Here is a 24,028-nt window from a genome sequence, read left to right on the forward strand (position 1 = left end):
GACATTTTATTAATTTCAGTCGCTTTAGAGCAAAACTTCTGTATGTGACTAAAAACTAAATCCCAGGACAAACCTGCATGAGGAAGCGGTTCCTCACAGTGACCAACATACAGTAAATCAAATGGAAGAGTTGAACATGCTGCAGCACATGATGACGGAACACGGGCGGAGGAGGACGTCCGGGATTCTAATTGGTCCACATTAGGGGGGGAAGGGGGCGTGGCCGGGGTGGGCTCGTTTGGCGCCACAGCGAGGTGACGTAGCAGCTGGAGGAGAGAGAAGCAGCAGCAGCGGCTCTCAGAGGAAGGAGGAGAAGAAGAAGAGGAGGAGGAGGAGGAGGAGGTGAAGAGGATGAGAAGTCAGTCGCTCTGTGTCGCATCTCCTGCAGAAAACTTTCCTCAGCTGTATTTCTTTTTTCCAATTTTTCGTTCTTGACGTCGAGCTGCAACAACCTGACACTTTTGGTCTTGTTTGCATGTCGTGAAAAATTAATTCATTGTAAAAAAAAGAAAAGAAAGAAAGAAGAAGGCGATTCATACTCGTGGAAGATGCTCCGCTGGACGTTTCCTCTTCTCTGGCTCATCACGGCGACGAGCTGCGCAGCCGCCTCCTCCCCCGCGGAGGCCCCGGGGGACGGGGAGGGTGAGTCCGGCTCCGGGATGCTGCGGACAGGTAGGAGGAGGGCCGGCTCACCTGTGGAGCCTCATTAGGGTCATTATGCATTTCAACAAATAAATACATAATGACTTAGTGATCTTCATGTTTTTACCATGAAAAGTGCATGAGATACTTTATGCTTCTGACAGAAACTTTTCATCTTAATATTACATTGACACACCTGCTTCATAGTGCAAATTCATTTGATTCAAACCAGTGTCTTTATTTCATGAACCGCCTGAAAAAACCCTCAAGTTTTATCTTAGCTGTTTTAAAAAAATTTAAAAAATCCCTTTAAAGCTAAAAGAATTGAGAATAAAACAACTGTTTGCAAACAGACGTGTCTGTAATATGAATATTTGAGCAAAATATACATTTCAAATTGAAGCCTGAGATATTCAGCAAAGTCCAAAAGTGATGTCACATAATCGAACCTTCGTTCTCACGAGGAACCACGATATATTTATCTTTTATGAACCAGTCACAACCTCAGGCTGATGGTCCTGATGGAGAGTCCTTCCTCCATCTCCTCCGACTCTCTGGTGCTGCAGGTCTTTGTGAGCCGGACTGGAACCCAGACCACGATGGAGGCAAATGCTCCTTCAGCTGCGGTCGACTGCAGGCCTGGTTGCATTTAATGGCTTCTCCCTCAGCTCCTCAAAGAAGGAATCACTTCATTAAGAACGTGTTCTCGGAGCACATTGGTAATTCAAACTACCGACCCGCTGATGTTTATTCAGTCTCGTAAACTTAAAGTCACTGACGACCTCTCATCCTCCTCTCCATCATGATCTCATATCTGCTGGTGCGTTAAATTACAGACAAACAGTCCTGACGTCAACACAGGGAACAAGTTTAATTTGATAAGTTAACTCCTTCCCATTGGCCTATTGGGCTCCCCCCCCCCCAAAAAAAAGTTTGCATTAAAACAACACACGTGGAGCCGCATGAAGCCACAGTTATGAGCTCACATGGAATGCTTTTATGGTGCCAAGCAGATCCAGTTAATCACCGCGTCGTCTTCCACGGCCGACTGTGTCGTCGTCTCGTCGCCGATCTCCGGGTCTGGATCTGCTCTTGTTGATTCAGTGACGCCAGCGAACGTGCTCCAGGTTCAGTCTGTGCTTCGGTTTAATCCTCGATCCGTTGAACTTGATCTGGAGAGTTGGAGCGTCGCCAGGCGCCCGAGTGTGTCACGTCTGTCTCGTCATCGCCATCATCACCATCATCATCATCGTCTCGGTAGTGTGTTAAGACCCACAAAAGAGATGTGTGAGAGAGTTGAGTCTGGATTAGATGATCTGAGGTGACAGACGAATCCCGCAGCGTGTGGATTGAGTCGTGTGTGTTGGATTCTCTCCCTGTGTGTGTGTGTGTGTGTGTGTGTGTGTGTGTGTGTGTTTTCAGAGCGTCGCTGTAGATGGCAGAGTGTGAAAGCCTTGTGTCAACCTTCGACCGGTGGTTATGTAATAATCTGTTATCGTTGGGTTTTCCTCCGCTCCACACGGAACTGAGCCCATGTGGGAGTTTTGTGAGTTTCTGCGGAGAACGAAACGGCACATGTACCGTGAGTGACAGAGATATTATCCCCCAGAGACTGTTTGTAAAGATGGATTGAAGAAAGTCAACTCAAAACATCTCCGTCGCCCCCTGGTGGCTGGCTGCGGTATAGGTCATAGACCCCGCCTCCTCCTTTATGTTAGCAGACGGGACGCGAGCCAAGGTAAACAGTCAAAGTACATATTCACATTTTTACTGTTTGATTGTAGGTCGTTCTTATCACACTGATGTTTGTTCAAGTCTTCATGTTCATGATATGTCTTGTTATTTCATGAATTCGTGAAATTGACAGATGAGACTGACTCGTGATTGGTCGAGCGCTTGTATCGGCGGGACCTTGATACCGTGACGCCATCGTCACGACTGCACAGACTCTGGCTCTAAATGACGTCACCAGCGCAAGATGGCGGCGCCCGTATATCTGGGATATTTCAATTAGCTTCACTTTACTCTTCTTTCCTCATCGTCATTTCAACTCATCTCAGTTTGTTCCCCAACACTAACGTCACACCACAAAGACCTCGAGTCGAACCACATTAACGGCCCCCGACGCCGTCAGACAAGGTGAGCTCGCGATGTCCCCGCCGACGTAAACGCCAGGTCCGTAACCACCGGGCGTCTGCGTCCAGTGAAACGTGATCTCGGGGCCCTCGGTGATCTGGAGCACCGTGAGCCGACGTGCGGCTTCGTGTGGCGCAGCGCTCGCTCCAGTCTACGCTCCGGTCCGGGACGTCCCGGCCGGTCTGCGGTAGATGACGGGTCACAGCTTGTGGTTTTCGAGTTTAGTGAACAAAAAGCAGGTGAGGAGGGTTTTTTTTAAGCTGCAAACCACATGTCGGGTCGAGAAGCTTCTTTCTTGTCTGTCATCGCCAGACTGGAACCAGATGGACGGAGGCAGCCGATTGATAGTGTCCAGACGAAGCTGCACAAATGTTTGGTGTTAGCGATGAAAAAAAAGAGAAAGAAAATAAATTTTCTTTCTCTTTTCTTGACATTCAAAGCGTTGCCTCGGCGACCACTTTGTAGTGTCATTTCTCAGTGTGCCCCCCATCGCTCAGTGGCCACAAAGGGCCGCCTGCCGGACACAGATTCATGGGGAAAAAGAGCGAAGTCAACGATCTGGCGCTCCGCTGCTTGTGGTTCCGCTTGGACCGACGTGCTGACACACGGATGGATGTGTCCGGTCCCCGGGCGTCGCTCCTACGCTCCCTTTGTAGCTTCGACAGATGTGGAACACCTGCCTCGCGGTGTTGAGTAGAAGAGCCGCAGGCCGCAGGAGTTCACCTGCAGAAGCAGACGTTTGTCTGGGGTTCGTTGCTTCGTAGTCTGATTCAGCGGATGAAGACTTGGGCTGTATGATTGTCGTGAACGTATTTCTGGCAGAATTCGCCTCCGACTCCGCTTCTGGGCCGCAACCGACACGCTCACGTTACGACGGAGATTTGTATCCTGCAATCACACGGTGGACAAACACCTTCTGCTGATCTCTGGTGGTGATCTCTTTACAGGGAATTTGTCATTTACTTTTGGTGGATAGTGTAATTATGAATTGCTTAACGTACAAATGTTAGTATTTCACCAGGTAAACTATTATATACATCCAGTGGATGAGTTACTGTTACCAGTAACTCATCCACTGGGACACTTACGATAGGTCAGATCTGTACTCTGCATGCTATAATAAGTTAACATTTAATTTGTGTTTTTCAAACTCAGAATTGTCTCTAAATGGTCTCGCCAACTAATCCAAGTCGAAGCCTATGACACATTAGAAACCCGATACAGATGTGTAATAAAATAGGTATAGTCTGTTTATCACATGGCCAGCAATACGGCGACCATCTTAGAATAATGTTAGTCCGATTTTTATTTTATTTTTTAAAGTTGCATTTAAACCTGCAACAACATGTTTGGCCACTTGGCGGCAGCAGAAACAAGCTCTGAACACAACTTTAGCAAATCCCTTTTTTAAAATTAATTAGAAGACTGTATTATTCAGAATGTAAGCCGTTGTAACTTGCAACATTGTCATTCATGTCAAGTTGTGTCTCTCTGTCCACGTGATGATCTTTTCTGGTTTCTGGTTGACACATTGTTTACACTATCACATTTTTGTAATTCATCGTTAAAAAAAGAAAAAAGTCAAAGGGGGGAGACGTTTAACTGCTGCAGCTGTGACATGTGTAACTGCCTCAATACGCCTGTGTTCCGCCAAATAGATGCCAGGTGATGCAATGTTGTTTCATACCAGTGTGAGACGCGCACATACACACACACACACACACACACACACACTAACGTAATTGCCATCCTCGCCACAAACTTTCCCGTTTTACCTCATGGCAGAGGAACTTTTCTTCCCCTACCACATAAAACATTGAACAGATTTCAAACACGCTCTGAGTTAATTATGAGAGATTAATGGCTTCGTACTGTTTCGGGATGCCTCGGGTCGTTCACACACACACACACACACACACACACACACACACACACACACACACACTCCCCGGCCGACACACAGTCTGCGTACTGTTCCTTTAACCGGCTGCGTGTCCGTTGACCCCTGTGTGACACGGGCAAGGTGGCGGATGCCAGGTCGCTCAATGTCGTTTTCCGAGCTCTGTTGTTTTCAGTAACACAGCCAGACATAAACAGAATTCGTTTATGGTTCGTACCAACAGATATGCATCTTTCGTTTGCATTGTGCAACTTGTTCGATCTCCCAAACTGGTGTCAGATCAATCCGCACTGGCTCTGTTTTGTTGTAACGAAGGAACTCGTCCTCAACATGCAACCGTGTCTCGTCCGTGTGATTTATAGTTTCGGGATAACAATGAACTTCTGTGGCGTGTGGTTTGTCATGTTTGTCGTATTTTCTGCCTGGTCTCATCTTTTGAGGGGATTTTTTAATACTAAAACTACAACAACAACAAAAAAAATAGCAACAGCATCAGTCTTGGATATTCACTTCGCCTGGCACCAATAAAAAAAGCTGATATTCCTTCAAATTTGCTGAAAAATGTCACCAGCATTTTTTAATTATTCAGATTTGTCTTTATTAAGTGACCGGTCCTCACTTTTTAAAGCAGGTGGTGAACTTTGTAAATCAGCCTGATGGAAATGAAAAAAGGCCTTGAAGTGAAGTGCATCGCTCCTGACGTGTTCATAAACCTCCTCCACGGTGATGAACATGTGCTGATTCTTATCACTTATTAGTTTCCCTGAACTTGACTGAGCTGAGGTGACAACTCTGTTATGACTAACTGAACCCTCACTGCAGCAGATCGGACACGGAGAAGAACCTCAGTTGGTTTGGTTTTCTTTATTTATTGATTTTTGCTGTGTGAGTGAGTGTGAGTGTGTGTGTGTGTGTGTGTGTGTGTGTGTGTGTGTGTGTGTGTGTGTGTGTGTGTGTGTGTGTGTGTGTGAGAGAGAGAGAGAGTGTGTGTGTGTGTGTGTGTGTCTATGTGTGTGTGTGTGTGTGTGTGTGTCTGTGTGTGTGTCTGTGTGTGTGTGTGTGTGTGTGTGTGTGTGTGTGTGTGTGTGTGTGTGTGTGTGTGTGTGCCAGGACCCATTCGACCTGTTCAGCCTTTGTTTGGGTTAACGTGACGGACTTGTTGTGAAGTCTCGGCTCAGTCCGGTGTGTCGCCCTTCCCCCTCCTCAGGTCACGTCCCGGTCCAGACGTCTCAAGGTTTATCAGCCCTGGAGGACCTCGGAGGTTCTGGGGGACTACAGGCGGCCTTTTCTTATTCCTCCTTCTATTCATCGCCTGCATGGCGCTGTGCCACTCTAATCAGAGCAGCTCCCCCCGAACGGAGACATTAACTTTACTGTGCTGAAAGAGTGTGCCTTTGTGTATGTGTGTGTGTGTGTGTGTGTGTGTGTGTGTCTGTTGGCCACATTAGTCTGCACTGGGAGGACGAAGGTGATAATCAGAGTCACAGCCCTGGGCTGGATGTAGATCAGTGTCAACATCGTAAGGAAACTTGAAGGTCACTGCCAGAAAATACTTGAAAAAAAGTTTAAAATGATCTTACTGCTCTCAGATTTTTGAAGAAGTTTAAAGAAGATATAATAGTTTTTGCAGGAAGGTTATGCCTTTCACGAACATAAGCACATCGTGTTTGTACCAGACTGCATGCAAGAAATAAAAAAACCTTTATTTCATGGACTTCTTCTGTTAGCAGTTAATATTACCTGTCGCTATTATTGTAGGAAATCAAGAAATATGAAAATACCATTCTCGTTCGTTCATTTGTGTCTTTACTGTAAATGTAGAGACACTGTACACTGCAGCATGCTGCACATTCTAACAGTGAAAAAAAAAAAGAATCCAGTGAACAATGAACAATGGGAAGACGAAGGTTGAAATGCCCACAATGCAACTGACTGTTCGTCTCTCCGCCGCCCCGTCTGCAGGCGCATACCGACCAGACCCGAGATTGGACCTGCGGACTGACATGGTGCAGATAAAGACCCCGCCGGCCGCATTCCCGTCACACTATTTTTACACGGCTCATTTGCATACATATTAACCCCATCACACACACACACATATATAATGGGCAAGTGACAGGATTCATTTTTTGGATTTGAACTCTCATTATGTTTTTATTTATAAAACTAACACCAGGCAATTAAATACCTAGAAAAGCTCTCAATGGATGAGTTTTCAGTCTGCGACTGAGAGTTGGTCGGGGGTTCTCCTGTCCTGATGTCAACGTTTTAGTTTTACAATGCGTCCGTCAGTGGAGAGTGAAGGCCTGTCATTATTATGCTCAAGGAATTCTGAATAAAACTCAAAAAATGGAAGTCCCCGTCCTTGGATAACTGCCCAGCTGTGAAAATCGATCATTGTTCATCATCATCATCATCATCATCATCATCGTGATTCTTTGCTTCCCTGCCTCTGTAACTAAGCGAGGATGCGCGACCCTGCTGTTCTCATCTGTGCTGATGAGGTGAAAGTGACTTGTCGGTCTGTGCTGCTGACAGACATGAGGAGAAAACCACCGGTGTCTGTTCTGCTGGCGCCCCGACGGCACACAGACGCTCCTCGGGACGTCCGACCGCGGTTGTCATTACCTTGTTTGCGGGCCTGAGAGGACGTAGATTGATTTTCCCGTGATCAGCGTGATGCACAAAACGGGTCAGTCTGAGGACAAGCTGTAACACGAGAGCTCATTTTTACAATATACAGTATTCGTGTCGGAACCACAGCCCGTTACTGGACTTGTCTCGTTGTGTCCAGTCAATCATTCTAGAAAACAGGGACCTCTGTGGTATTTTTTAAAAACGCTGTGGTTTAATGTTGTGGATTTGAAGGCTGCATCGAGCCTCCAACCCCAGAGATCACATTTATCTATCTATCTATCTATCTATCTATCTATCTATCCATCCGTCCGTCCGTCCGTCCGTCCGTCCGTCCGTCCGTCCGTCCATCCATCCATCCATCTATCTATCTATCTATCTATCTATCTATCTATCTATCTATCTATCTATCTATCTATCTATCTATCTATCTATCTATCTATCTATCTATCTATCTATCTATCTATTTATCTACCCAGCTTTATATCTATCTATTCATCCATCCATCCATCCATCCATCTATCTATCTATCTATCTATCTAGCTAGATGTTATCACATGATTCACGTCATTGACATACCCATGGAACCATTCCGTGGTCCGTCGTCCCCTGTGGCTTCTGTTTACCGCGCCACCAGGCCCCGTGTTGAAAGCCGCCTCATCGGCTCCGTGGCGTTGAACATAACGCATAATTACCATCACCAGTAAAGATTTTAGGAGATCTGCGTCCTCTCCGTCTCTTACGTGCTGTGATGACTCCCCGTCTTTGTTGGCGTGACCTTTCAGCCGGTCTGTAGTTTTACTGGAGACCCGGAGGGTCAGGATTCATGCAGCACTGGGACGTTTGCCAGAGCTGAACAAGTCTTGTAAAGTTTTTTTTTTTTTTTTACAAGCAATTTAACGACTTTGTCAATGGGACAGTGGTGTTTTCTTTCCCCGTCTACTTCGACCTGCAACACAACGATGACCTTAACAAGACACGGACGCGCTCCGCCTGTCTTTAAGATTGAGGGTAGTTTAGGTTGAATGACCAATTAATAAATCAGTCTTTTCTCATACTGTCTTTTAGAAATGTCCATCTTGTCCACATTGAAACTGAAATTGTAAAATTAAAAAACTATAGGCTCAGTTTTTCGCAGACACACTCGTGCTTCGAGCTAAATGCTAACATCGACATGGAAACTCACGAAACTTATTTCAGCTTGTTAGCATGTTGATTTTTTGGTAATAAGCATGAGACGTCAAATGCATATGATTCTGCATTATTTTAACCAATATTTGGTCAAACTATTGGACAGATGAAATTAAGACCTGATGTTGGCACCAGATGAAAAGGATTTCATTGGACTATTTGACTTTCCTCCATGTCTTTTTTCCAAAAAAGAAGCCAAAATATCCTGGATACTGTCGCCGCCGTCTTGAATTTTGGCGTCATTCGGATACAGAGTCTACTTTAACTTACATCAGTGTGATAAGAACTACCTAAAAATGACAGGAGCCATCTTTTGACTAGCATGGAGGTGGTGGGGTTTGTGAGTTATACTGCAGCCAGCCACCAGGGGGCGATCCCGCTCATTTGGCTTCACTTTTGGGAGCTGCCATTTTCCATCTTTATTTGCAGTCGAGGGGGCGGACACGGTCGTGACTCGGGAGGGTCAACTGTCTGTTGAAGAGGTATTATCTCTGGCTACATCTCTGACAGTGCAGGTGTCGCTGTGTGTATGGGACCATGTTGATGTTCAACTGTGTTGAACACGTTGACCTAAAAAAATGTAAATTATTATCAGTCGAACACAGCCGAGGTACTGGCTCTTCATGGTGACTGGTCTCAGGTGGAGAGATTCAACAAACTGCCAGTCAAGAATAAACAGTGTGGTTTTGAATTTTGTTTTGAAATGCTGGGATCACACGGAGCACATATTGCCTGCTGGGAAGAATTATGACAAACACAAATTCTTAGATCTCTGTTGCATTAAACACACACAAGCAGCTACGCGGAAAAAACTTCAACACGAAAAGAAAAGACAGTCAATAAGCTGAATGATAGTTTTCATCTCCACGTCAGTCCGTCCTCCGGAGGTTGGAGGGTTTCACTGAGCTCGTCGTTCTCGTCGCTTGAAGAAAAGAATTCATGGATGTGAAACAACAGACCGCGAGCGCGTCACCAGGCCCTCAGCTGCAGGACAACCTGGATGAAGTCTCCGTATTCGGGTCTCGCATTCTTGTAACAGCTCCCAGAAGTGGCAACGTTTCACAGCGACGGCGACAGTTGGGTCGGCACAACCGGCTTCATTACTCACATGAGATCATCGGTCTTCCTCCTCGTCAGCGGCTCCACACGTCCCGTCCCATTGGCCCCGTCGGCGCGCACATTTGACTTTCAACCCAGTCGAGGTGGTCGTTATGGAAAAAGCTCTGAAGTGCATTTACATTTTCCTTCCCCTCTTTAGTTTTTGTCCTCGCGTCGCTGCTGCACACTTAAGTTCCTCAGGAGAGGAGCCGTGTCCGGGGGAAGTTGGAACCTGGCGTAGGGTTACGGAACATCACGAATGTTAGTGTCCTCGTCCGGTGCCAAGCTGTAACATGAAGCCGGGGGCCCAGCCTGTTGCCAGTTTCTTCAAACCGCCTCATTAAAGTTGTCCAATATTGTTTGAGAACGACTTCTTCTCTTTTTGAAGGAAGCAAAAAAAAAACACCCATAAAAACAGACGACAACAAAACCACTGGCCTCAGTTAATCTTGCAGCCACTGATCCATCCATTACTTTCAGTCGCCCTTTAATTATATCAGTGAGTTTTTCCAAAAGCCTTTTCAAGTCGCTGCTCTGTGGGAGTTTGCCGTCGATGCGCTGTTTTTTTAAAGGAACCGCTCAAAATTACACTGTTTCAAAAAAAGCAGAGCACCTCTTCTCTCATCCGTCCTGAAGCTGGTCGCCCTCCCAGTCGTTTTCCCTCCGTCCGTTCTCTCCTCTCCTCCATTTTCCTTTCACGCCATCCGACGACGAGCGCTGCAGTTGGTTTTTCCTCCCTCTGTTTGTTCTGCTTTTTCCCATTTGTTTGGTCACAAAACAATTCATAACTTCTCAAGGCCTTTACATTTTTGGGGCCGGTTTAACCTCCTGACCCCTTGGCCACGATCGAAGCCCTAATGTACAACAGAAGTGGAAAGTGAATAGAGTTATGAAGGCGTGAAAGTGTATCTGGGCTGCCAACAGCCCAATGGGGCTCCAGTGACTGACTCGAGCGGCTGAGATATTTCAGTCAGTGGACTGAGTGACCTACTCCGACGTCCCCAGAGCCGCGTCGCTGGCGTGGCTGGAAAACGTCACTCCCACTGTGAGAAAGTGCCACGGTGTTTAGGCTGAAACCAAACCAATTTGAAACACACTTTATATTTTAAGATCAAGAAGTGTACTTTGGCAAAAAAAAAAAAAAGAAGGCTGACAGGTCGGAGACGCGGGCGCCTTTTTTTCACCTGACAAACAGTATTACGAGCGCTGGAGGCAGAACAGGCCCATTGTTCTCACCGTGGTTAACTTCGGCGTGAGATGTTTGCCACGTGACGACAGACGCGGGCGCAGCAGACGCGTAGTGTTTGTGCAGACGTTCCTATACACACTTGTAGGCCTGGATCCTATTTTAATGTGTCAGACGGAAAACATGCATCCGTGTTCCGGCTCGACAAGACGGGCGCTTATAGAAGTCGCAGAAACGTAAGGTGAAACACAAAGAGTAGACGCAGAGCGAGCTGTGTAGTTTCGGAAACTCTATAATCTGTTTTTCCTGCGTCTGTTTCACAGATGAGAACAACAACGCCGGTTGAAAATATCAACAAACGTCATGGAAGCCGTGAATTAAAAGTTAACCCGGGGTCTGTTGAGAGAGAGTTCCACGCTGTTTATTAATGTTTTCTGTGGAAACAGAGTGGCCTCTTTTAGTTGGAAAGGATTCCTCAGTGGGGTTGTTTGCTGGGACCTGGTGGTTTTTGTCCTCTGTCCAACACAGAGACAGTTTTTCTTCCTTTGCATTTCCACTCCGGTTCAGATGTGTTGGACGTTCCCACAGGCCCGCTACCTGACGGACGTCCAGAAGCCCCCGTCTCTGCTTTCCTCATCTCATGTACAACACTCATTTACAGGCCGCCCGGCCCCTCCCCGCCGCCTGCAGCTTTATTTTTCTAACTGGTATGTAGGACACATGTAGCACAAAGGCCTTTCTCCCCCTCCTCATCTGTTTGCATGTTCAGCCGTCACATTCCTCATCTGGCTTCTTGGGAAACCGCAGAGAGACGGTCGGACTCGTGACAGGAGAAGACGCGGTAATTGCGGTGGTGCTAATGAGCATGTAATCGCACAATAATGAGCTCATACAGCCGCATGGCTGTGGTCCTGAAGATGCGGCGTTTAAATGAATCTCACTTAAACACAGACGTGGTTGAGGAACGTCTCGTGTTGCTCGCAGGACGCGGGTCAGTGGATTATCACAGGTGCTGTTTATGTGTCGGCTCGGCTTCGGGGACTGGACGTCGGGAAAAGTCCACTTCTCCAGATGTACTCGGGAGTTTTGTCTGTTGAGGCCCTTTTCACCCGACTATCATCTGTTTCGCCGCCTCGCGAAGGTGGAAGGGGTTGTTACGAGGATGGATCCCCGTCCCAGGAGCTGAGCGCGCGTTGTGCCCTTCGCCTCCGCTCAGTGAGAAATGAAACGTCCCTCATGCAAAGCAAACTGTCAGGATCACATCTGTGAAAACACGCAGCGTAGCAGCATATGAGCTGGATCTACAAAGAGAGTTCACTGTGGCTTTGTAACATGAAGTTTGAATCATTTCAGTTGTCAAACATAGTTCATGCACTGAAGATCATCAGATTATCTTTTTCATGATTCATACATACTTCTTTTGATTAGCTGATCAATGAACCCCATAAAAAAACGATATTTTAAAACCTGGAACAAGCAAACATGGCAATTTAGGATTTATTGTTGATTTGTCATTTCACCACTTTGGTCCAGAGCGAAATATCTCAACAACTTTTGGATGGATTTTCGTGGAATTTGGATCTTCTGTTTTTCATAGTGACCCTCTGACTTTCTCCTCTTGAGTTTCACAATAGTGAACTGTCCCAACAATGATCGGATGACATCATTGATCCCCTGACTTTCCTCTGCAGCCACCAATGATCAGATTGTCAAATATTTCCAACACTTTGTTTTAAACTGTGACCACTTTGGGGTAAAACGTCTAGTTACTGTAGCTCAACTTCCGCTTCAACCGTATTTTAACGTATATTTTGACGGAGGCAGGATTTTTTTGCGATGGATTTTTCTTTATTCATATTAAATTAAAATTGACCTTGAGGCAGTAAAATATCACCTTTTGTTTTTCTGTTGTACATAGCGAGTGACTAATTAAATAAATTAAATAGGAAAACATCCTCGGGTTGTGTGTGTGGTCACACTAACCTTAACCAAAGAGACCCGAGGGTCTCCATACATGTGTCAAACAATGGAACGGACCTTTTGATGGATGACCTGAATTCCCCACAGTCCGACCGACTCACCTCTCTCTCTCCGGCCCTCTGCCCTGGTGTCATTCACCGAGCACGATAAGCTAACGTTACGCCGCTCCGAGCTCGGAGTCGTCTCGTTCGGCTGCTCAGTGTCTCAAGCTCAGTGCCTGTCAGCACATTAACGAAAACAAGAAGCTAATTGAACTTGGCTTAAAGGGGCAGTAAGCGATTTTAGTCCAGTAGGCCTACACTTTTTGTATAATTCATCCAATTTTGCTACAGCTCCCTTTCTGTGTGCGGCGGAATTTTTTTTTTTTTTTGCCGAGACGTGCTAGCAAGAAACGTGCTAGCGAGAGACGTGCTAGCTAGAGATGTGCTAGCGAGAGACGCGCTAGGTAGAGATGTGCTAGCGAGAAATGTGCTAGCGAGAGATGTGCTAGCAGGAGACGTGCTAGCTAGAGATGTGCTAGCGAGAGACGTGCTAGCGAGAGACGTGCTAGCTAGAGGCGCTACGGCTCAGGGGTTTTAGCCTCGTGGTTAGCACGTCGGTCTCCCATTCCCTGACCGGTGCAGTCAAAAAAAACAACAACAAACAATCTTTCTCCAAAATCGCTTACTGGCCCTTTAAAATAAAGGCCACCTGTTGCTTTCAGAGTCGATGAGATCTGCAGGAGTCTGACGTTTCACTCCTCTGGTGTAAAAACTCAAAAACAGGTCGGTTCACCTCATCTCCATGTGTAGAAATACTTCCGAGCTCCACAGAGCCATAACCAAATCATTGAGAGCTTTTCACTTTTGCAAAGCCAACAAGGAATTTTGACCTTGGGGTGTTGTTCATCGCTTCATCCACTTCCTCTGGTGAATTCACAGGCAACGTTAGGCAGCAGCAGACCAGGACGAGTGTTGACTGGTGCTCTTCCATGTTTCCTCTCCCTGAAGGAAAAACAAGTTGTCCCGAGGAAATCATAGCATTGTCTTAGGGAAATCTCGTTGAAAGCTGTAGCGAATCCGTTAGCACGGCCATTTGTTCCCCCCCCCCCTCGCCATGAATCCAATTCTGAGCTGACATTCAGATGTTAACTTATTAAAATATTTGGATTACGGGCACCCACGGGTCGTACTTAAATATTATTCATCCCGGCGGTTCCAGGGTTCTCAAGCGTATTGAGGGAAAACCATGTTTATTATTCTCATTTTGTCATCTCTCCAATAGGCTTGTGATGGGTTTCACGTGTTTCCCTTCAGAAAAATTCAATCCATTAATAAACTGTTTATGGTTTCGTCAGCTCAAATCTGGGCTTTGTCTCTTTGTATTGTTTCATATGGAAATTAAACAACATTAAAAACGTTAATGACCTAATACTCGGACTAAATAAGGATAAAAAACAACTGAATCAGTGAGTTCACCCAGAGCACAGATCAGTGTTGAGGTGTTGACGCCACCCAAATACAATGTAGGTCACTGGAATTTGATATGTTTTTTTAAAGCCATTTGTATGAAACACTTGAATTCAAAGAAGGATGCCCTGGTTAGGTGTTGGTGGTCAAAGGTCAATGTCACAGCGACCTCTCCTCTGTCCCACATTTGTGAACGCGATATCTCAGGAACACTGGGAAGGATTTTTTTTTTAAATTTGGCACACATGTAGATTTTGGGGGTCAAATGTTAAAGGTTAAAGGTCAATGTAACGTCAGGTTCATCCTCTTCTCGGCCGACGTGATGTATCAGGAACAGCTGGAGGAATTTGGTCGTGAAAGGTCAAGGTCACTGTGACCCACTGGCCGTAACTCAAGAATTCATACGCTATCTATCGCAACCTTTCACACAAACGTCTAATAGGATAAATGATGACATTTTATATCCATACGGTCGAAGGTCGACTTCACTGTGACATCATGATGTTCTGCAGAAACACTTTGTCTGGCGGTTAGTCGACCGTAACTCCGGAACAAAAAGGGAGATTGTGACCATGTTTCCTGCAACGTGAGTAGTTGGCGGAGGCTTAAAAACCGCACGGGGGATAATTGTACTGTGCATTTAATACAGGAACTTGCAGATATAATTCGACTTTAAGCGTTGAGCGCCGCGCAGGGACTCGCCCCTAACGTATATATGCCACCATAATGTTTAATTCACCTTGCCAATCACTGGCTCCAGCGTTCTTGAAAGCGCTCTTTGAAGGGATTACAAATGCACTTAATTGAGAGAAAACCAGCGCAGGAAGTTGTTACGTCTCCGTCTCGACCCTCCAGGACCGAGCGATTAGTCGCTCTGGATAACCGCTCTGAACACGGGGAGGAAGAGAACCAGCCCTCAGCTCAAAGAGGTGGGGGGAAAAACCCCAAGATGAAAAAAGGAAGTAAAATATAAGATTGTCCTGAAGGAATTACACTCGCACCCATATGAGCAGTTGAAGAGTAAAAGCAGAGCTAATTCGGAATTTACTGTTTCCAGTAATTCAGCGTATTAAGAAGGTAATATAGTGTAAATGTATTTGTCTTGCTACTTCTACAACTCTGGTTTCAATCTGAAGTCTCCGGACTCTCCAACTGTACCTTTCCAACATCTTTCCTCCTAAAACACAGGCCTGGTAATTCTGCTCTCCGGACTATTATTATATTTCCATCTTTTCCAGACGAGGAAATGTCCCAGGTTTCCCAGATCTGATCCGTGTTCCGTGTCATTTTCCTTGAGCCTCGTTACATTCGGGCTCACAGTATCGCTGTTAGAGCCATTCGGTCCACTCAACTCCCCCCTGTGTCCGCCGCCGGGCGGCGAGCCCACTTAACAAGCCCGTCTTCACACAAAACACAGATTTCACTTAAGCTCACTCTATCCTCAGTTAGGGACGCGTCTTGAAATAGTATCCCGGCAGCTGACAGGAGGTTTTTCCATCAGTGCGGCTGCATCTGTGAGCGTTTCACTCATTTGCCGTCCACTCAAAGCTCAGTGTGCCGGCGGTTTGTGCTCATCACTGACAGATTTGTCGATGACTGATTGAGATGTTTAAGGGAACATGGAGTTTCGTATGTTTCCTGTGTTCACTTCAACTTTGCGTCTCTCATTTCCTACTTGCGATTCCGCCGAGCAGAGCAGGTGGAAGTCTTTAATTGTCTGCCTGCAGTAATTGAGCTATCTGCTGGTCTGTCCCCAGCTTATTAGAGTAATGTGATCCCCCCCCGCAGGACGGCATGGCAGCCGGCTCCAGTTCCCCTGATTACGGCTGATGGAGGTCGGCCAGGCCGGGAGGCAGCGCTGGGCAGGGGAGAGTTTGATGTAGATTGGCGGGAGGATGTCATATCACGTTTCTGTGGTTACAGCCACCATTAACCATGGCTTCCCCTGGGACAAAGGGAAACTACTTAAAATGACTCAGAGCAATTATTAATGTTCATTTTTTTTGGAGAGCAATACAGGACTCAAAGCCCACACGGGTGGGCTATAGATTAGAACTCCACAGGAACATGATGGATCCCATAACTACAGGATCTCACATTAGCATTAGACGGAGTCATCGACACACAGAACAGTTGGTAACGTGAGCCGTTTTCAGACATGAACTCCAGGAAATTGGGTCTGTAGGAGATGTGACGTGACTCGTCGTGTGAATCCTCTGGAGATTTTCGCGCTTTGTTCTCACATGGGCTCACCCAGACAATTTCAGGAAATCTTTCCTGGTGGGAAACGTTTCGGAAAATGCCCGGACTTCAGTGCCTGTCTGAGTGTAGCTTTAGTTTGGGCAGTAAGTTCTCTGGACCGTCACATTGAGCACAGCAAAATGTGATTCATTTTCAATTCTGCAGTGAGAGAGGGACGCTCGTGTGTGCGGACGTTGCGGTCAAGTGTAACGTGTAAACAGCAGAAACGTGCCTGTCTGTGTTTAAGAAGGATACGGGGTCCACTGATCAGCTCACAAGTCTGAGGATCAGTGACCCTCAGTGGGTCCCGACCACGACTGACCTCCGCTGACAGATGCCTCACGTCCAGAACGACCTCTGACCCCACATGAGGAATCCGAGTTAGGAAAAATGCCTAACAGATTTAGTTTAATACTACAAACGCTTTAATATTTACGTGCCGTGAATGTGCATTTGTTTTCAGATACTGTATGCGACAGTACAACGTGTGCATATATTTGGAAACTCCCCAGTCAGCTAGTAAAACATCTAATTTCTCAGTTTGAACGGTGACGTCTTTACAGATACATTTGTGTTTCAACCTCTTTCTCCAAATCCGAGCCGGGACTCAGGCCTGGTCCTCAGCCAAGGTAATTGCCGGCCACTCCGGAGAGTTACAAAAATAGAGGAAAGTGTATAATATAGATTTATTTTGGCCTCGTGCTCTCTATTGTTTGCTCATTACGCTCCTCACCTGCTCCCCTGACGTCTGAGCCAAAGGGAAATTAGGCGCTCGGGGAACTATGAATGACTACGACTGTAGTGAAGAAAAAAGAGTATGGCTTCTCCTTCTGACCTCCGCTCCACCAACTTGGACGTCACTTCCAAAGAAAATTGCCTGTGTTAGTTGTTCACACTGACACGTTGTCCTCCTGGAATGAGAATACTCAAATGTTTGAGGTTTCTCACTTGAAACTGGCTCCATCTGTTCAACGTTTCCACAAACCATTTTTCATCGCTGTGGAAGATATATATTTTTCAATCTAAAAAAAATGTATGACAGCGTTGCCAGACGCGCTCGTTTTCTTGAGGCTAATTAGGTTGTTGCAGTCTACGTAGGATTTGGATGCTGTGGTTTTTCTGAGGAAGGTTGGACGGATGGTGTCTGCGGCCGGCAGCTGCACAGTCACAGTGGACCTCGTCCAAAAATCAGACAAATATGCAGCAACACCGCCAGATTACACGCCTGTTGGTTGTTGACGTTGGATCGCTCCGATATTGATCTTGTTGGCATTAGTCGACCATATGTGTGTTGTGTGTGTGTTTGTGTGTGTGTGTGTGTGTGTGTGTGTGTGTGTGGGATTCCAGTATACATCTGTTTTAGATGAACAGCTGTTTTTCACCTGATCAGCTCAGAGCTCCGCAGCAGCGTTCAGGTGCACGGTTGCCGTCGACGCCCTCCGGCAAAAGAGGAATGATATACAGTTCCGCGTCGGATCTCATGCGTTGATATCACAACTTAAACACGGTCCCGTCTGTGTTGCGGCAACGTTATGTGTGTGTATGTGCCATGTCATCATTTATCATTCAGAGCACTCATGTTCGGTCATTCACAGCGACGGGAATGTCTCCCCTGCTTTGCTACTCGGGAGGAAACAAGTGCGTAGAATGAAAAATAGGGAAATGATTTGTGTTTCGTGTTGTTTTATTCCCTGTGGGATGACGCTGGAGGTTTTCTTCTACCATCAACCATCGCACTGACTGAATGTAATAGGCGAAGACATCAGCCACAGAGAAGGGTGTTGTGGGAGCAGGGCAGGATGAGGAGTCAAATAAACTTTCTAAGTCAGTGGCAACGTCGTCTTTTTTGCCTTTTCTGTCCTGACAATCAATCCCAAACATCAGAAAAGACAAATCTTCACGCTGAAGCTGTATTCAGGTAATGGTGTTAATGTTTTTAAAACAGGTAACAGGTATCTTAACATATGTATACTGAAAATCCATACGGGTAGAAAAAGAAAAGAACAAAATGCCTCTGCTCATATTCCGTCAGAGGAACATGTTCAGGCAAGTAACCTGATCTATGGAGGCTACATGCATTAACATAATTGCACAGGTACAGATAAACCTTTATTCATGAGCGAGACACTGACGGGTCTCTGAAGGACAGGAGGTGCGGAGGGAAGGTCCTTTGTTGAAGAGGAAAATAAGATCTTGTCCTCAGTGTTGTGCTGCGTCCATGGTGGACGTGGGAAGCAAAAAAATGCAAACTTGTGGATGCCTTCCGATGGAGAGAGTCAGATCCAGAGCCGACGACACTTCAGTCAGCGACTCCGACATGTGCAGAGAAATCGTGGGGCGAACCAGGGAGTTTATGTAACATCATAATGCCGAATGCACGAGAACCATATGCGTGTCTCATAAACACAGAACTATTTCCCAAAAGGGATCATTGATGAGTTACATATGATGGAAGGATTTTTTCCCAGATGATTACCTCTGCATTGTGTTTAAACTGCAAACGTGTACATTACTGGATGATCGTCAATAAGTTGTAAGTTGTAAACTCATTGTTATCCGAAATTGACACTAGACGTCCATTGTCAGCACTCCCTGCCCCGTCCACAAGTGTCACTAAATCAACCTGGTTCTCACAAAGAGCAGTTGCAGTAGCTATTGGCGTTAGCGGAATTACCGGGGCCCTTATTGCCACTTGTGTGTACGTCTCCCCGGAGGCTTTATTATTCTCTCGTATGACAATGATGGCTCGTCATGAAAGCCGACATTCATTGCGCCGATTATCACTCTGCCTCATCAGAAGGAGGCCGAGGGGATTAATGGAAAAAGGATTTGGAACGCGGCACGCTACACAAGAAAGACGAGACGCTTCTCGATGACTGCGGGGCCTTTAACGGAGATCACACACAGCTGTCGTCTGTGTTTCTTTTCTCTCTCTCTGCTGCAGCCAACTCTGTTCATGCTTATCTTTTGGAGTTTATGTCTTTTTCTGGTTCTTATTCTTTCTTTCTTTTTTGCCAATGTGACATTAGTCCTTTCAAAGCTCTGTTTGAAGTGATCGCTTGGATTTGGAGGAAAAAAAGAAAGAAAAAGTAAAGGAACCCAACAATAGGTTGGATGGTGGTTACCACTATTGACCTTCAGCCACAGGATCCTGGCTGGTTCTCACTTCGCTGCAGAAACAGGCTCAAAACCAAGTGGCAACCCATCACGACGTCACCTGTGCCTTTAGCATTTTGACCAGCGCCATCTTGTTTTTCTTTTGGATATCCCCGTCTGGTTGCAGCACCTACTACACTTGCAACCATGCACCGATCGATTGGACGGTACCAGCTGTCAGTCACGCTGTATCTACACCCCAATGCATACGGTGCTTTATATGTATTTTACTCTAAATAGGACCATGATTTACAAAAAGAAAACACCATTAAGAAGACTATGAAACTAGAGATTGAACCGTAAACTCCTCAGGAAAATGTTTACTGACGTTATGAATCAAGTGAGAAGTCGAGTCATTCTCTCATTGACTTCTATAGCAACAACCAGTGGAGTCGCCCTCTGCTGGTCATTGCAGAGAATACAGACCCGGTGACTGCGTCCATTTTTATATCAAGTGTCTCCAGTGGTTGTGAGGGGCCACACCTGACTGGATTAAAAAAAAAACAGACGTCTCAGCGGGTTGCCGATCGACCGTCCAACAAAGCCTACAGGCATTCTATTGTAGCTCCGTCACGTGCGCTGTTAACAACGCCGTCTTTTTTATGTGCTAACGCTGAACTTCACCTGGAGGATGTAACACATGGGAAGGGTTCCATCTTCTTCCCCCGCCAGGTCCAGAGCAACCGGTAGGAGGGACTTGCAAGAAGGACTTGAACAAAGGCTGCAGAGCACCCCCATGAGAATGGATAAGTGGTAGATAGAGAGTAGATTAATTGTGATAACCTTTGGCTAAGGCTTGACTAAGTGCAAATTATTTAACTTTCATAGGTGATGGCATATTTTACTGCGCCCACCTGGTTTCAGCTCGGCTTTTGGCTCAAATTCAACACAATCAACAATCGCCCTCGGGCCTTCACTTTTTATTACTGTACACGTTGCGTCTGGAGCTCAGTTCAGCTGGAAACAAACCGATGAGCAAACTGAACAAACTGCTCGGTACTAGTTAAGTTAAGCTACAGTTTGAAGACAGCCTGGGTTACTTTTATTGGTAGACTCCACATTGAAACATTGTGCGTTGGCGCGACTGTAAGTAAATAAGACAAATTACCCAATGACCCAGCTGACCCCTGAGAGTCTTTACCGTTCACACGTTTCTCCCGATGCAGGACTCAAACATCTGTTTTGCTTTTGCAGGAAACAGAACAGGCATGACTGGCACACACGCCCCCTCCTCCCTCCCTCCGTCTGTCCTTACCCTCGCCTCCTCTTAATGGCTTGATCTTTTGATTATAGCGTTGGGGAGAAAAGGCACATGAGTCTGGTGCGAGTTCTTTTTCCTCGGGGGCACTTCGCTGGTACATGAAATGTTCCTTCGTGAAACACTGCCTCACAAGTGGGGGCTTAACAAAGACCATCAGAGCAGAAGATCAGTGAGAACGCGCCTCGGTCCCAGAGACTGACAATTACTGCTCATTCAGATTCTGAAGCCTCAGCAAACCCACACGCTTTTGCAGATTGTGTGATTTACGTCGATGTCCTTATTGGGGCTCGCCGCGATTTGTAAAATAGTTGGGAGATTATGTAATTGTGAGTCAAAACAACGGATGCAAAATTCTACATCTGATGCTTATTTAAAAGAGCATCACTGGAGAGTGATCATAAACTCCGACTCCAGAGAGAGGTAACTCCAATAATTTAGTTTTGCATTAACATCAAGTTGGTGGACAGATTAAAAGAATTAAACTTTGTTGCAGCAGAGTCCAAGATACGTATTGTGAATAAAGCTTAAAAAAAAGATTTTCATAACGCAACTTAACAGAATCCTGCGTTGGATTTTGACCCGGTTGCTTTATTCTCACATCTTATAAAACTCTAAACCTAAACTTTCACTTTGTTACAAAGTGCAACGCCTCGGGCCAAAATCCACAGTAACCCCTGATGACATCATCTTGAGTTGTTTTCATAAACTTTGCAACGCTCCCACGAGAGCCACGGGAGACGTTTGACAACTTGCTTCACATGCTGCGTGGTACAGTCCCCGTCGTGACGAGCTAACGGATTGTCTGGCAGACGATACAGATAAAGACACGGCCTCCTGTTCACTGCCCTGCTTACATAAAGAATGCTTTATCAACTATTACGCATTCAATGTGGAATACATTACGTATCACTGCTCATGCATAAATCCTTGTTTTAACATACACATATGGGGCTTTTTAACTGCTGAAACCTGAGCTGAGCTTCATATGTATATGTATATGAGTTCCCCTCTGACATTTGCATCTGCTGCCGTGGTTTGCATATTTCATCTTTATTATTGAATCACCTCGTTACCGAGCAGAATGCGTTTTGCCTCCTGCTGCATGTCTCTGTTTAGAAAACAACATTAGGAGCATTAAAGTCTGGAGTTGGACTGTGCAGATGTGCTACTGAGACCGATGGAACATTGTACGTCTTCTTCTTTTTGAAATCTGAAAAAAAATCGTCGATTAGTCGACTATTTGACCTCGCGTCTGCTGCCTCCAGGTCAAAAGTGCAGTTCAAACCATCATTCAAATCCTTCTTCTCTCTAAGTGGTCCTCGTCCATATATCTTTTGAGGATTCCTGGAAGGTTTGGTATGTTGGAATTTTGAGTGCGACACCAGATTATGTTGCCCCAGTGCCGTTCCTAGTGGGCAGGAGCGTGGGACCGGCGATCTGTATAGAGAGAGAGCCGACAAGACACGGGATCATTTATTAAAGTGCCCGAGCCAACCAACCCTGTATCTTTTGGGAAAAAATGTCCCGAGGCAGCGGTTGAATCCCGGAGATTCACGTAGCTGAATCTCAGGGGCAGATCACATCTTTGCTTATGTTCATTTTTGCAAATGCACGCTACGATACCAGGGTACAACAAGACCGGCCTTTGAGCGGTGACTCACTTTCCCCGAGGGCGATGACGAGATGAATTCACAGTCCTCAGGAGGGGTCGTTCAAGCACCTGTGGTCCAGACATGACAACTGGCAAATGACTCTGTGAAACATCACGTCTCACGACGGGAATTAAGTCAGTGGGTGACGAGCAAAACAGTCACCTGCACTGTAGGACACCAAAAAAAGGCAGAAGATGTTAAAAACACTGAACTTAAACTGGGTGGAATTCGCCGCAGCCCCTCGGCAGCCTTCAAAGACAAAGGCCCTGTCAGTGGTTTTCCGCTGCTTAGTGACGCCATAAGTGAGCGGCGTGTTCACAGAATGCTCCCAAGTGCCAACAGATGAATGGATGTGGTTTGGTCTCTGCACATGGCTGCCGCCCGCATGGCTCCCCGAAATCTTCAGACGGCAAACAAAAGTTTGTGGAATCTCCCGAACATTAAACGCCTTTAAGTGATTGTTGAACATCTCATCCCCCCCCCCCCCCCCAAAAAAACCATGGGAGTTAATCTGCTGCTGAAAGCGGCCTCCACTCCTCTTTTCAAGGTTTTCCACGCCGCGGCGTTTGCCTGCGGAGATTTGCAGACGCGCGAATGAGGTCGGACACGGGTGTTGAATGATAGGATCTCACTCGCAGTTGATGTGTTCATTCATCCCGAACATCCAGATAAGTCCAGAGCACTTAGGAATCAGAGGAAAAGGGAACTCAGAGAAAAAGGGAACTGCCCATGGTTAATTCGGCATGATTTCGTTGAGGCAGTTTGACAAAAATGGAATCATTTGAGGGTTATCTATCGATAACTGGCGTACGTCTTGGCAGCACGGATTAGATTGGAGGGGTGATATTGTTTATGGATGTACATTTTTTCCTGTCTCACTACAGATGAGGTGAACATTCTGCAGGAGCTTTCTCTTCAGGTGTCCGACGCCAGCAACGCCTCCATGAGGGTGGAGGACAGCCGGTGTCCAGTCCTGCAGGTGGGACAGTACTCCACCCTGGCCCTTCCCCTGCGACAGCTCTTCCCTGACGGGTACAGTTACTTCTCAACCCCGTCAGTGTCTTACTGTTGTATTTTAATATGTTGGTTCAAGTGTCCTGCATCTTTATCGGCAAGAGGTGCAACTTATTCATGCTTTGAGCTGCGTTATAGATGTGTGTGGTGTGTGTGTGTGTTTGTGTGCAGGTTTGCGGATGCGTTCAGTTTGCTGGTGCAGCTGCGGAGTCCTCAGACGGAAGAGCGCAGCGTCTTCACCATGCTCGGCCGCGACAGCCACGTCGCGCTGCAGCTGCGGATCAGCGCCCACGCCGTCATCTTCGCGGCAACGCAGCAACGACACTACGAGTGAGCCCGCGGCTTATTCATCTTTTCATTAATTGATACGAAATCGAGTGAAACCTCTGTGCGTATGGCGTGCAGATTCAAGAACCTTTTATTCATGTCAACTTTTATGTATTACCCATTATCACCCCCCCCCCCCAAAAAAAAAAAATCCAGATGTCA

General features: G+C 46.3%; 1 protein-coding gene across 1 annotated transcript in view; it reads left to right on the plus strand.

Moving 5' to 3' along the window:
* The first annotated feature begins 287 nt into the window (after positions 1–287).
* Positions 288–24,028, plus strand: part of si:ch211-196i2.1 (collagen alpha-1(I) chain) — a 69,932-nt gene continuing 46,191 nt past the window's right edge. The window contains exons 1-3 of the mRNA XM_035608200.2: positions 288–672; positions 23,410–23,557; positions 23,711–23,869. Coding sequence (XP_035464093.2) covers positions 549–672; positions 23,410–23,557; positions 23,711–23,869 — 431 coding nt within the window. The 5' untranslated portion in view covers positions 288–548. The remainder of the gene's footprint in view (positions 673–23,409; positions 23,558–23,710; positions 23,870–24,028) is intronic.

Source organism: Scophthalmus maximus, chromosome 20 (genome assembly GCF_022379125.1).
Source record: "Scophthalmus maximus strain ysfricsl-2021 chromosome 20, ASM2237912v1, whole genome shotgun sequence".
Taxonomy (NCBI): domain Eukaryota; kingdom Metazoa; phylum Chordata; class Actinopteri; order Pleuronectiformes; family Scophthalmidae; genus Scophthalmus; species Scophthalmus maximus.